Source organism: Mustela nigripes, chromosome 14 (genome assembly GCF_022355385.1).
Source record: "Mustela nigripes isolate SB6536 chromosome 14, MUSNIG.SB6536, whole genome shotgun sequence".
NCBI classification, from domain to species: Eukaryota; Metazoa; Chordata; class Mammalia; order Carnivora; family Mustelidae; genus Mustela; species Mustela nigripes.
In genome coordinates this window covers 44,090,624-44,103,437 of record NC_081570.1, presented here as the reverse complement: position 1 = coordinate 44,103,437, position 12,814 = coordinate 44,090,624, and the positions used below count along the sequence as shown (strand labels likewise).

At 40.8% G+C, this 12,814-nt stretch overlaps 1 protein-coding gene across 3 annotated transcripts in view; it reads left to right on the top strand.

Annotated features, from left to right (window-relative positions):
- USP24 (ubiquitin specific peptidase 24) overlaps positions 1-12,814 on the top strand; it is a 136,447-nt gene that overhangs the window by 86,031 nt on the left and 37,602 nt on the right. For all 3 annotated transcript variants that reach the window (XM_059374866.1, XM_059374865.1, XM_059374864.1), the window contains exons 37-42: positions 1,163-1,233; positions 1,892-2,052; positions 5,290-5,351; positions 7,742-7,933; positions 8,938-9,055; positions 11,381-11,525. In XM_059374866.1, coding sequence (XP_059230849.1) covers positions 1,163-1,233; positions 1,892-2,052; positions 5,290-5,351; positions 7,742-7,933; positions 8,938-9,055; positions 11,381-11,525 — 749 coding nt within the window. The remainder of the gene's footprint in view (positions 1-1,162; positions 1,234-1,891; positions 2,053-5,289; positions 5,352-7,741; positions 7,934-8,937; positions 9,056-11,380; positions 11,526-12,814) is intronic.

The window sequence follows — 12,814 nt, the reverse complement described above, 5'->3', positions numbered from 1 at the left end:
GAGTAAAAGCCAAATCTTTACTAAGGCCAGACAGAGTCCACCCTTTCGGGACCATCACCTTCTCCTGCTCTCCCCCTCACTCACTGTGCTTCGACGTCCCTGGCTTCCTACCTGTTCCTCATCACTCTGGGCACATTCCTGCCTCAGGGCCTTCACACTGGCTGTTCTCTCCTCCTGGTATGTTCTTCCCCATCTTTCCACATGGCTCTCTCTGCCTCATTTCCCACAGGTGTGCTTAATCTCAACCTCTTGGTGAGACATTCTCTGACCACAATCCTCCTGTCCTCCCAGCACTACCTGAACCCCATACCTCGCATAATTTATTTATCGTGTTTATTGTCCTCATCCCTCCCCACCTAGATTGTAAGCCCTATAAAGACAGAGACTTTTGTCCATTTTGTTCCCCACCGAATCTCTCACACCCAAACATTGCCCAGTGTATAGCAGGTCCTCAATAAATATTTATTCAGGAATGAAGTCTTAACAGTTCCACTTCTGAAAGCCCTGTTCTTCCCTGTTATTACTGATTCAGATGACCTGTTACATCAAATTGTTGACTGTTACTGTGTTTCGTGTAATAACCAAACTCGTCATATAAGATAAGGTAGCTCTGGAAAAAGTTGGACATTTGTAGGACAGTAATGTAGTGTCCAAAATTACTTACTTGGAGCAAGAGTGCTTTGAAGACACATATAAGAAGTACAAGTCATTACGAAATGCTTAGAACAAATGCCATAGTTGAACCATAGTTCAATTTTCCCATAATTGTTTAGTTTTAGAGATATTTTCAAGTCAAGATGAAATAATTACAACTTCTCTTCAAGCTGTTTATCATTTATACTTTCATTGTAGAATATTGATAGTTCATCAAGGCAAGACATACTGTTCGACAACTGGTGTGTACAAGGCGCTGTGCTAAAATGTGGGGGCAGAGAGGTGACCGAGACATGGTCCTGTTCTTGGACACCTGAGGTTCTCAATGGGGAAACTCAGAGATGTGGAGGCAGTTGTGGAAAGTACTGAATTCATTTCCAAGTAGAAGAGTTGAATTTCTGTTATAGTTAAGCTTAAGAAAGTATTCAGAATTTCTGAAATTTTGAAAATGCATTTTCTAACTTGGTTCCCCCCTCCCGCCCCCAATTCTCTTTATTCTTCTCACTAGCATCCTTCTATAACTTGCCCTGTGTTGCTGATTTTATCATTGATATCCTGCTTGGATCACCAAGTGCTGAGGTAAGGATTTTTGTACATTACAAAAAACGTCCCCTTGGTCCTTTTCTGTCCATGGCCCTCCATACACCTGCAACGCTGTGCACAGGGCGGAAGGCATGGCGTCTGGTCCTCTTCGGAGTCCTACAAAGTGCTCCGAGAGCAAAGTGACCATTTGGACACTCTGTCCTCCTTTCTGTTCTGTATTCCACCAAAAGTTGAGAGAGTACTAAGACTAACTTGTGTTTGTTTACAACAAGCAGTGTTACAGCTGGTGTGCACCCATAGCCTGGCGTTCAGTGTCACCATTGTCAACATTGTCAAATCCAGAGAGACCAGCTTCAGGCCGTGAATTCCCACTAGATTTTATAATTCTTATTTTCTTATTCGACCTTGAAAATTAATTATGAAATACCTGAAGAGTTTTTTCTTATTTTCATTTATATTAAATTAAATTATGAAACTTTTGAGTAGGAGACTGGAATCATTTGGGGGATCAGTTCTCTGAGCACGCTTCTTTTTAATCAGCCCTAGTTTATTCAATGTAAACGTTACCATCAGTGATGAAAACATTCTCCTCCTGATAGCCTCCCTCAGAGTGTGGACTTTAGAGGAAAATCACTTTGTAAGCAGTGTCAAAGTGTTGACTGTGTGTCCTTCACCACTGATGATGTAATTTCAGATTCGCCGTGCTGCCTGTGATCAGCTGTACACTCTTAGTCAGACAGATACTTCAGCTCACCCAGATGTACAGAAGCCAAACCAGTTTCTCCTAGGTGTGATTCTCACGGCTCAGCTACCTCTCTGGTCCCCAACTAGTATTATGAGAGGAGTCAATCAGAGGTATGGAATCTAGATTAAAGTTCATGTTAAACTGAAAGAGAATAATGATTTGTGTGCCACTCCCCTGAAGTCATTGTTGAGATGACAGAAGATTTTCTCCTTTCCTCCTGTAACATTTGTGTCCCAAACAAGGGCTTTTTAGTTCTTATTATTTCCACTCAGGACAGGAGAGTTAGAGGAAACACTATACTGCCAGACTTCCTTCCCCTTGAATCACTTCCACCTCCCACCTCCACCTGACGTGGTCCATCACCCGCAAGAGAAAGAAGAGCTCACTTGAGTGGTGAGAGGCTGAAATTATGGGAGCCCCATCACTTGATGAAGGTCATACCGCTCATGTCTTTGAGTTTGTCACTCAGATCAGCATACTTCTGAGCTCCCTATCTAGATGAAGCTGGGGTGTCCTTCTAGCTCTCTCCCTTGGTTTTACAAGTACCTGGGCATGGAGGGAAGCTGTGGTCCAGGCTGATGGAAGGGCTTGGATAAGTCCATTCTGCCCACCCTGCTGTATCTCTGTGGGCTAGCCTGCATGCCAGGCTGCCCCAGTCTGGGCCCGGGATACGAGGGAGGAGATCTCACACCGCCCTCCACTTTCTCCAACTTCGCTTCACCAGAGAAACCTTGTCATAGGACATGAAAGGTACCACTGAGATGTGTGAAACCAGTATTTGCTTTTCTTGTGTATATATTTTACAAATGAGAATTTTGCAAGGGAAGAAATGTTAGAGCTACCCCAGCCTCCTACATTTGGATAAGTATCCAAAGCCCCAAGTTTGTATCCAAACTTGGTCTGTTTAAGCATACGTAAGCATTTAAGCATAAATTCAGTGGTGTTAAGTATATTCTCATTCTTATGCAACCATGGCTACCATCCACCTCCAGAACTTCTCATCATCCTGAACTGAAACTCTGGACCTGTTAAGTCATGAAATAAAAGGCTGATAAATTCAACTCCACAAAAATTAAATTATTCTGTGTGGGGGAAAAAAATACCATGAAGTCAAAAGTCAGTTCACAGGCTGGCCGAATAGATTTGTAATGAGACAGACAAGAAACTCATTTGATAACATATATAAGAAGCTTTTAGAAATCACTAAATAAATGAGCCAACAACCAACTGAAAAATGGACAAAGGACATGAAGAGACAGTTCGAAAACAAGTGGTTTTTTTTTTTTTTAGATTTGCTAGAATTTTTTTGACTGCAACAAAATTTACATAAAATTGATCATTTTACTCATTTTTAGGTCTAGAGACCAGTGACATTAAGTACATACACAGTACACATTATTGGGCAGCTTTCCCCACTACCCATTCCCAGAACTTTTTCATCCCAGACTGAAGCCCTGTACCCACTAAACTTTAACTCCCCATTCACTCCCCCTCCCCCATTCTACCCTTTCCAGGTTCATCTGTGTCATGGTTCCATCTCTAACCAAGACTGAAAAATACTTCCTTTGTCTGTTCTTTCTTTTGTTGCCTGTGCTCTTGGCATCATATCTTAAATCATTGCGTAATCTAATGTCATGAAGTTTTCTTGCTATATATTCTATCTTTTTTATAGTTTTCCCTCTTGCATGTTTGTGTTTGATCCATTCGAGTTAAGTTTTTTGTGTAACAGAAAGTAAGAGTCCAGCCTCAGTCTTTTCCGTGTGGATAATCCAGTTGTTCCGGCACCGTTTTCCCCATTGAATGCTTTTGACAACTCTGGTGAAAACTCCTTGCTTGCTTGCTGATTGATTGGCTGTTCATTTCTGTTCCATCGATCTGTGTGTCTTTACACCAGCACCACACAACTTTCTTGCTCTAAGTGTGGTATTCCGTCCTGGTTTTCTTTCAGCGTTGTTTGTCCTCACTGTGTGAGTCTTTTGCTTCCTTCGTTAAGTGGACGCCTAAGTACTTTACTCTAATTGATACTATTGTAAATGGAATTGTTTTCTTACTTTTTCATATTGTTTGTAGGTGTATGGGAGCAAAACTGATTTTCATGTCCCAATTGGGTATCTTGCAACTTTGCTGTATTTGCAGATTAGTTTTGAATTATTTTGTGTGGACTCTGGGGTTTTCCCTACACAGGACCATGTCATCTGCACAATTAGAATTGTACTTCTGTGTAAGCCATTTTTTAGGAAGCAAACTATTGCACTTAATACTTTTTGTAGACTCCAATTATTTAATATAACTAAATGTTAAGGGTTTGATTTTCTGGTAAATTTCTCAAAACTCAGGAAAAGAAAGAAAGCATTGGATGAGTTTTTAACATTTTGAAACAATCTCTTGGATGTAGAACATTTAACTTCACATAGAATTAAATCTTCAATTTTTTTTATAATTTGAAAAATGTGTTTCACAGCTTACTTGAATGCCCAGGTTTGGCACATTTCTTCCATATTAGTGATGACAATACTGGCATTACTGTGGTCTGATTGTGTGCCATGAAGCATGCTAAGTTCGTTGCATTTGTTTATCATTTATGTCACAAAGGACAAATGAGTTTATCAGTTATATTATCTCCTTAACAATCATAATTCTTGGTTCATTCTCTATTCTTCTCGGTAGTATATTTTTAAGCCCTTTATGGATGTGCATGTACGTGTGTGTGTTTATTTCTAACACTCTAATAAGCATTTTAGAAATTAGAAACCAAAGAAATTGGCCCTAGACACCCAACTATAAGTGATGGAGCCAGGAATAAAACCAAGGTGCCTTGACTTGAAATTTTGTGCCCTTCGCTACTTTAATTGCAGAAAAGCTTAACTGATCATCCTAGATAAAAGAATTTACCTTTCTCTCCTCTTGCTCCACTTTATTTTTCTTCTTAGTATCACCAGTTAATACATGTATTTTTAAAATTTCTTTGTCTCTTTTGTTCCTTTTCAACTGTTCCTCTAAAACAGTTCCAGGCATGTAGTAAGTGCATAGTAAATACTGGTTGGTATTTGAATGAATGAATGAATGTGATCTAGGTGATGTATGCAGTCAGTCCGTACATCGTTACAAAATGGGAGATTTAGTAAGTTTCTTCTTTTTACACTATTACTTCTTTAGTGTATCTGTATTAGCAGAATCTTTAGTATGCTTCTTGCTAAGATACTAAAGTTGAATTAATGTAAAATAGTTCTTTTATGCTTAGGAAAATTCCATTGTTCAACTATTTTATGAACCTGTTCTTAAAAGGAAAATGCTTTTTATTTTAAAATTGACCTTTTTTAATACTTGAAATCTTATCTGTTTTTTAGACTGTTATCTCAGTGTATGGAGTATTTTGATCTAAGGTGCCAATTATTAGATGATCTAACAAGTAAGTAGATGTAGGACTTTGATTTGTGGGGGAAAGGGGGGAGTAGAAAAGAAAGCCAAATGGACATTTCTATATCTGACTTAATGTATTTTCAGTATAAATGAGGTTATATTTACTTGTTTGAAATTGAATTTTATTTTCTTGAAAATTGCACATAAACCCATATACCAGTTCTCTTCTCCTAGCATATACCCAGCCATTAAAGTATTGAGAAGATTTGTTGATTTTAAAAATTGTCAAAGACACGTTTTAATTACACTGATACAGAACTGTTAGGAAGAACTTTTCTCCCTAGTATAGTGAATTCTGACCATTTTAAAGGTCGATCACTGAAGAAAAGAGGGAATCACTGGTTGAGGTATGTTGATAACAATAGAAGTCCATTAATTATTTAGTGTTAGGTGATTGAAGTGTTGTTCGAAATTTTAGTGATGGAGCGTTTAGATTTTGATCATCTGTGCTTACTCATGTATAAGGCAGAGGTATACTGGGGTGATCTGTGTAAATTTTAGTTGTTCACATCAAGAGTTTATTAGTTCATTCCCCATTCTCTACATAAAAAGATTTGCTTCAGCTTCCAGGAAATAAATAAAAATCAGGATGGACAAAGGATTCATTAGAAATACTAATTGAGAAAGAATGTCCAGACTTGGGGAGTTACACGGAAACACCGTGCCTGTGTGCAGGCGCTAAAGCTGCACACAGTCAGAATTTGGTCATGAGGTTGCTGGCAGACAGAGGGAAACAGGAAATAGCTATGTTCGCTGTTGTCAGGACCCTCGAAGAAAACCGAATGGTTTCTCAAAAGAAACAGATCTTTTTGATGGCACTTAAATCTAAAAGGAAGCTTGCGAAGAGGTCTTTGTCATGGACACATGAAGACACATGTGACTGTAAGCCTCCACATAGGTCTTAAGGCAGTGCTCTGAGTGGTGTAGTGAAACAGGGGTGTTGGAGTCTGAGATAATGTAGTCGGAGTGCCTGCCTGTCCTCTAGACACATGGGCTGGGCGGGTGACATGTACGTCTAACCGTCTAGCCGAGTGCCACATTTTTCAGCCAGGCTTCTGTTGAAAGGTGGGTGGCAGCCAGCAAGGTTTGCTCTCTGGCTTGGACTTGGCGAGTGTGGTGTGCTTTGCCTGTCGAGGGCTGGAACCATGAATTGGCTGTGATACATAGGACTGCAGAAGTCATGAACGAGCACTTCACATAAGCCTTCCCTGTGTCACTGACTGACAAACGAGGGAATCCAGGGTGCCTTGTGGGAATGTTGAGTGCAGAGTGGGAGTAGTAGCAGTAGTTGTCATTTGGGGAGTAATTTGTATATGCCAGTGCCTACACTAGGCACTTCATACCCAGATCCCTGCCGTCTAGGTGTTAGCCAAGGGCCCACTGTGTGTAAGTGGACTCCTGTCCCGTGCTGGTCCCACTCTGACTGACCCTGAAATATTCCTCTTCACATCATCCTGTGGGACCTTACCGCTCATGGCTGTTGTGACTCAGAAGGAGAGTGCAGTCACGTTTTCTCTCCTCCCCAGTCCCATCTTCTGGGACGGAATCTGGCTTTACTCCTTGTTTAGAAGAGAGTAAGAGAACTTACGACAGCAGAGCAGAGTGGTTCTCCAGGGTTTGGTACACTGTCCAGAAATACTGTGCTGTGCTGAGTCCTTTGCAGGACTCCCTTGGCCTAGGTGACACTGCGGGAGCCTTGGCTCTCCTTGTACCCTCATCCTTGCCTCCACTAGGGACACTTGCTGGCACACACACACACACCCTGCCTCCAGACTAGGAACTTCTTCAGAACAAGATTGTCCCCCCCCCCTAAAAAAAAAAAAAAAAAAAGAACAAGATTGTCCCCTTCCTGAGACAAACCATAAGAGACTCTTAATCTCACAAAACAAACTGAGGGTTGCCAGGGGGAGGGGGGGAGGGAGAGGGTGGTGGAGTTATGGACATTGGGGGGCGGTGGGAGAGGGCGGTGGGGTTATCGACATTGGGGAGGGTATGCGCTACGGTGAGTGCTGTGAGGTGTGTAAACCTGGCGATTCACAGACCTGTACCCTGTACCTGGAACTAAATAATATATTATATGTTTATAAAAAAAATTTTAATTATTAAAAAAAAAAAATTAGCCCCTTCCTGACCTTCACAGAGGGGCCCTCACTACAGGTTTGGTTTAGGACTGAGAGAGTGAGTGGGTAAGGAGTGAGTGCGCATGCGCTGTCCCAATCCTTGGGGCAACAGCTCCAGCCCACTGCTTGTTAATGACAGCTGTCTCTGATGGAGGAAATGGAAGGTTGGGATTTGACTTTGCTACTGTAATTCAGGATTTGGACTCCTTGGGGGGAAATCCTTCTTTCTTCAAATGGACTTTTTTTTTTTCCCCCTAAGCTTCAGAAATGGAGCAGTTAAGAATCAGCCCAGCGACCATGCTCGAAGATGAGATCACTTGGCTGGATAACTTTGAACCTAATCGCACCGCTGAATGTGAGACCAGTGAAGCGGACAACATCTTATTGGCAGGACACTTACGGCTCATTAAGACCCTTCTCTCACTCTGTGGGGCAGAAAAAGAAATGCTTGGTAATTATTGCTTCATCTTCCCATGTGATAGAATACCTTGCTTCTTAGTTATTGCCATAGTATTGTGTGTAATTAGGAAAATAAGATAGGTGCTCCGTGCTCCATAAAAGACTGGCCCTTCAGGTAAAATGAGATTATCTGGGATTTTAGTGGCTAACAAACTTAAGGTTTGTTTTACCTGCATCATTAAACCATGTAGAGAATTTTATAGTATTCAAAACGGATCATGTAACTTCTTAATATCTAAGTAAAAATTAATTCAAAGTACGGTTTTCTCTTTTTGCTATTTTGTGCTTTATAAAATATTATCTGTTGTAAGTCTCACTTATTTTAAGGGTAATTCTCATCTGGGAGGCAGCCCCAATCACCACCCCCTGCATAGTGTGGGGTACATATGAGTGTCCTGGGGCACACATATAATTTATGAGGGCATATTCATTATTATAAATTATATTCAGAAAATAAGTCAAAACATTAATTATTACTTTTACCACACAAACTAAGCTCTATAAAAATCTTCTTGGCTACTGGGGATACATAGAAAAGAGTGATTCTAAACCAGGGTGAGAAGGGCACATCATTTTACCCAAAGAAGGCAAGATTTTAAAAGTTTCAGAAACCCTTCCGTGCCCCCCCCTCCACGCACCCAGAGTAAGAATTAATTGTTCACTCGAACTGTTCTGCCTTGTGGTGTTCTTCGCATTTGTGTTTCTAAAGTGAAAGCATGGCTTCTTTCACTCCACCATCAGCTCCTAGAGGAAGGTACCCTCGCTTCTCTATCCTTGTTCCCTGGCCATGGCCCTCCAGCCCCTTCCCACCCCTCTGCCCCATAGAGCTTTGCCGTGTGTTATGTAAGTGCTCACAAAATAAGCATCAAATAAAATTGAATGCCCTGCCATTGGGTGGCCTTGGGTGCCTTTGCTGCTCTGATATGAAAGTACAAAAACAGGATCTTTGAATTAAAATGTGTTCCTCCTCAACATGAATATTATGCTCTATTCCAGGTTCATCACTCATTAAACCATTGTTAGATGACTTCCTTTTCCGAGCTTCTAGAATTATTTTAAATAGTCATTCTCCAGCTGGCAGTGCCGCCATCAGTCAACAGGACTTTCATCCAAAGTATGGAAAATGCACGTTGTGTTCAGTTTTGGTAAAAATTCTAATTCGAAACTTTAGTCCAAAAAAGATTTTCTTAACTTGGAATTTGTCGTCCATCTCGTGAGTGTGTGTAGTTAATAAGATAATATCCACTATATAAAGAAATGCATGTAAAGGGGCTTAGGATAAAACCTGTCTGGCACATAATAGGTGCTGAGCCGTGTATGCTGGAACCATTCTTATCATCCAGTTGGAAGAAGAAGTAATAAATTATGTGGTTAACTTGGTCAGTAACAAATTCCAAGAGAAACTGAGGTGGTAAGGATTATGTCCAAAGTAAAAGTAAATAGGCTCAGAATCTCAAGAGTTTCTTCTCGGAGGAATGTGTAGGTGCTGTAGTGCATGAACTGTGATTTGCTGTGTATCTGCCATGTCCTGATGATTACAACTGCTAGTGATTTATTGTGGTAATTTTAGAATCCCATATTGTATTCGCTTTTCTGGGTAGAAATTTGAAAGATCTTTTTGTAATGTTGACCCTACTTGGGTGCTCCTAGAGCTAGGAGGAAGCTGCTTCATGCTGCCATCTGACCTTCCTCTGAATCCAACTTACTTTGCTCTTAGGAAAACCAGAGTTAATTAAATAATCCTGAAAGAACTGGGGATTTGGTATTTAACCAGTGAAAAACATTCCCATATAATCTTAGTGGTTATTGGAATGGGCAAGGCCTAATAAGCAGTATTTCATGGAATCTTAAACTGTATCTTACCATGTGTGAGTATTTCTCTGTGTAGAGTTTTTTTACTAGCAAAATCTGTTTCAGGTCATAAACCTTCATTAGCACTCTTGGGCTGTCTCTTGGGCTATGACTCCCATCTTCAAGACCCCTGCTCCAGTCTTGTTCTGGAAGATCTGGTGCTAGCTCCATGGGAATCTCTTATGAAAGCAGTAGAAATACAGGAGTTTTCCAGCTTTCAGTGAATGGAGAAAATAAATCTTCAGTAGTTTGTTTTTTTTTTTTATTTAAATTCAGATAACCTATAGAGTATTCTTAGTTTCAGAGGTAGAGTTCAGTGGTTCTTCAGTGGTTTTATTGAAATTTTATTCATGAATTCTTTTCCTTATATTTATTAAAAGCAACACCTTCATCAGCAGGGAGTTGGCTTGTTTTAATCATACACAGTGCCTTGAGTAGAAAAGGCGGCATTTTGTCTCATCCTCTCCTGTGTACTGAGTGCTACTCATTCACCACAATTACTCCCCGCCCTTTCCCACCTAAACCCTAAAGCCAGAAAGAGAGTTATAATACACAGAAGTATCTTCACGAGTAATGCTTACTAAAACTGACCAAAGAAATTTTTCACATTTAGCCCGTATGTACGGTACCTCCTATGTGTTCTTTACGGTCCTTTGCAATCCAGAAGTCCAAAAAAGAAGCCAAGGACAGTGCCAGTTCCTGGGCGCTGTTCTCAGGGCATGGCACAGTGCTGATCTAAGAGCCAGCCCTGTGGCCCTCACTCCCCAGCCCATGAACACATCTCCTACACTGCACTGCATATGTGTTTCTCTCAGAGGTTGGATGTCCTCTTTTCTGTGTATCCTTCCTAACCTGTGATCATCTCAGTAAGGCAAGGTTGGCATAGGTGACACTGAGAAGTTACTGTCCTTCCCCAAAATGATGTCTACTAAAGGGGAACAACATCAGAAGCCTTTAGTTTTCCTGCAGGATGCTTGCTAGTTACCTTTTATCGTCATTGTTAAACAAAATTAATTTAGCCTACCACATATTTCTGCCTCCATTTTCTTAGCAAAATGAAGCAGATTCGTGTCCTTGAAGAGTTTTGTTTTTTGTGGTTTTTTTTTTTTTTAAGTCTTCAGGTGCATATAGGCATTTATGGGCATTTATTCTGATTTGTATAGCCTTCTTTTTCTGCCATTTAAATATTTGAATTTCAGGGTGATAACAAAAATTGCTCTTGCTACTCTCATGTTGTCTTTGATAAAAGTTTTGGACTCTTTGTCCTCCTTTTTTGCTGATCCAAACCTTAGATAAAAATACTCTGAAAAAAAAAAAAATACTCTGTAGTCCTAAGTAAGAGATTTTGCTACTCTACCAGGCCAAGAAGATATTTAGCTCTCAGCCATAATCATCCTTCCTGTATTCATGGCTTCTTCCTTTAAGTAAACACTTCCCCCTGGGTTCTTAGAGCTCTGCCATTGGACCTGATTAGCCCTGTTTGAGGAACTGCAGCTCTAATACTTTCGTTTCAAATGTTGATTTAGTTTAATGAGCTGTCTAAGTAGACTATTCACTGTTGGAATTGACAGGTGTCTTCTGTTTTCAGGTGTAGTACAGTGAATAGCCGATTGGCAGCCTATGAAGTCCTGGTGATGTTGGCTGATAGCTCACCTTCAAATCTGCAGATTATCACAAAAGAACTGCTTTCTATGCATCATCAGCCCGACCCTGCTCTTACTAAGGAGTTTGATGTAAGTTTTCTAGACCTTGACACACGTCTTGTTTTTGGAATGATCAATTAAACATACAGCTTTAAAGCTTACGTTTGCTTTATTATAATCAGAGAAAGTATTATTCATATACCTGTCTTGTTCACCTACTCTAATCAACTAGAAACTACAAAGTTACTTTATTACCATTGTCATACTATATTTCTCAGCAGTACCCTTTTTCTTAACTAAAGAGGAGACATGTTCAAGTCAGCTGATAGTCACTTTCAGAAAGAAGTAGCACTTCAGCCCATTTGTGGAGTAGCTGGGGGTGGGGGGCACAGTGCCCGACACTGGAAATACTGACTCAGACATTGGCTCTGCCACTGTCTGCATTCATTAACATTCAGCTAAGAGTTACTGGGCTTACTAGGCACTAATAGGTGTGTTAGGCTTTGGAGCTCCTAAATGAAGACAGGATTCCAGCCCTCAAGAGAGGCAGTGTATAATGGAGGAGACAGAGCCATAGTCAGGTAATTTCAATATAATGTGATGAATTTTAAGATACAGGTCATGTCCCAAATGCTCTACCAACAGAGAGGCACTTGACCACCAGGTGGCGGTATCTTTAAGAGCTGGGGAGCCTGGGTCGCTCAGTTGGTTAAGCGCTCAACTCTTAATTTTGGCTCAGGTTGTGGTCTCAAAGGCGTGAGATGGAGCCCTGCCTTCAGGTTCCCCCACTCAGCGAGGAGTCTGTTTCTCTCCCCCCACCATAACCCCCCACCCCTGCCCCACTGTCTCTTCCCCTTCTCTGCTCATGCTCTCTCCCAAAAATAAACAAATCTTCTTAAAAAAAAAAAGAGAGAGAGAGCACTCTTATGTCTCGCAAGCCACCTGAAGCAAGGTGGGAAGGTCATTCCAGCAATGAAAGGATACAGGACAAGGCTCTAGAGCCGGGCAGCAGTTTAGTGTTCGTTGAGATCTGCAGGAGGGAAGCCCATCACAGGTGCACTGGAGTACCAGACCAGGAGTAGGAGGACACTTGTAGAGCTTCCTTCACCTTCTCCTCAAACATCGCAGAGTCAGGCTTATCCCTTTGGAAGCCTGAGCTGAGTACTATGGAGCATACGGGGAAGGAGGGTAAGGAAGGGGCACCAGATAGAGAAGATAGCATTTGCAAAATGAAATGTGAGCATGGAAAATAGAAACTGTTTTTGTGTTAAAACACTCAGTTTATAAGTATGTTTTTAGTTTTACATTATTTGTTTAATAGATTTAAATGGAAATTTTATTTTTCTCATAAGGGATTGTATCAGCAGCATGAAAAAAGC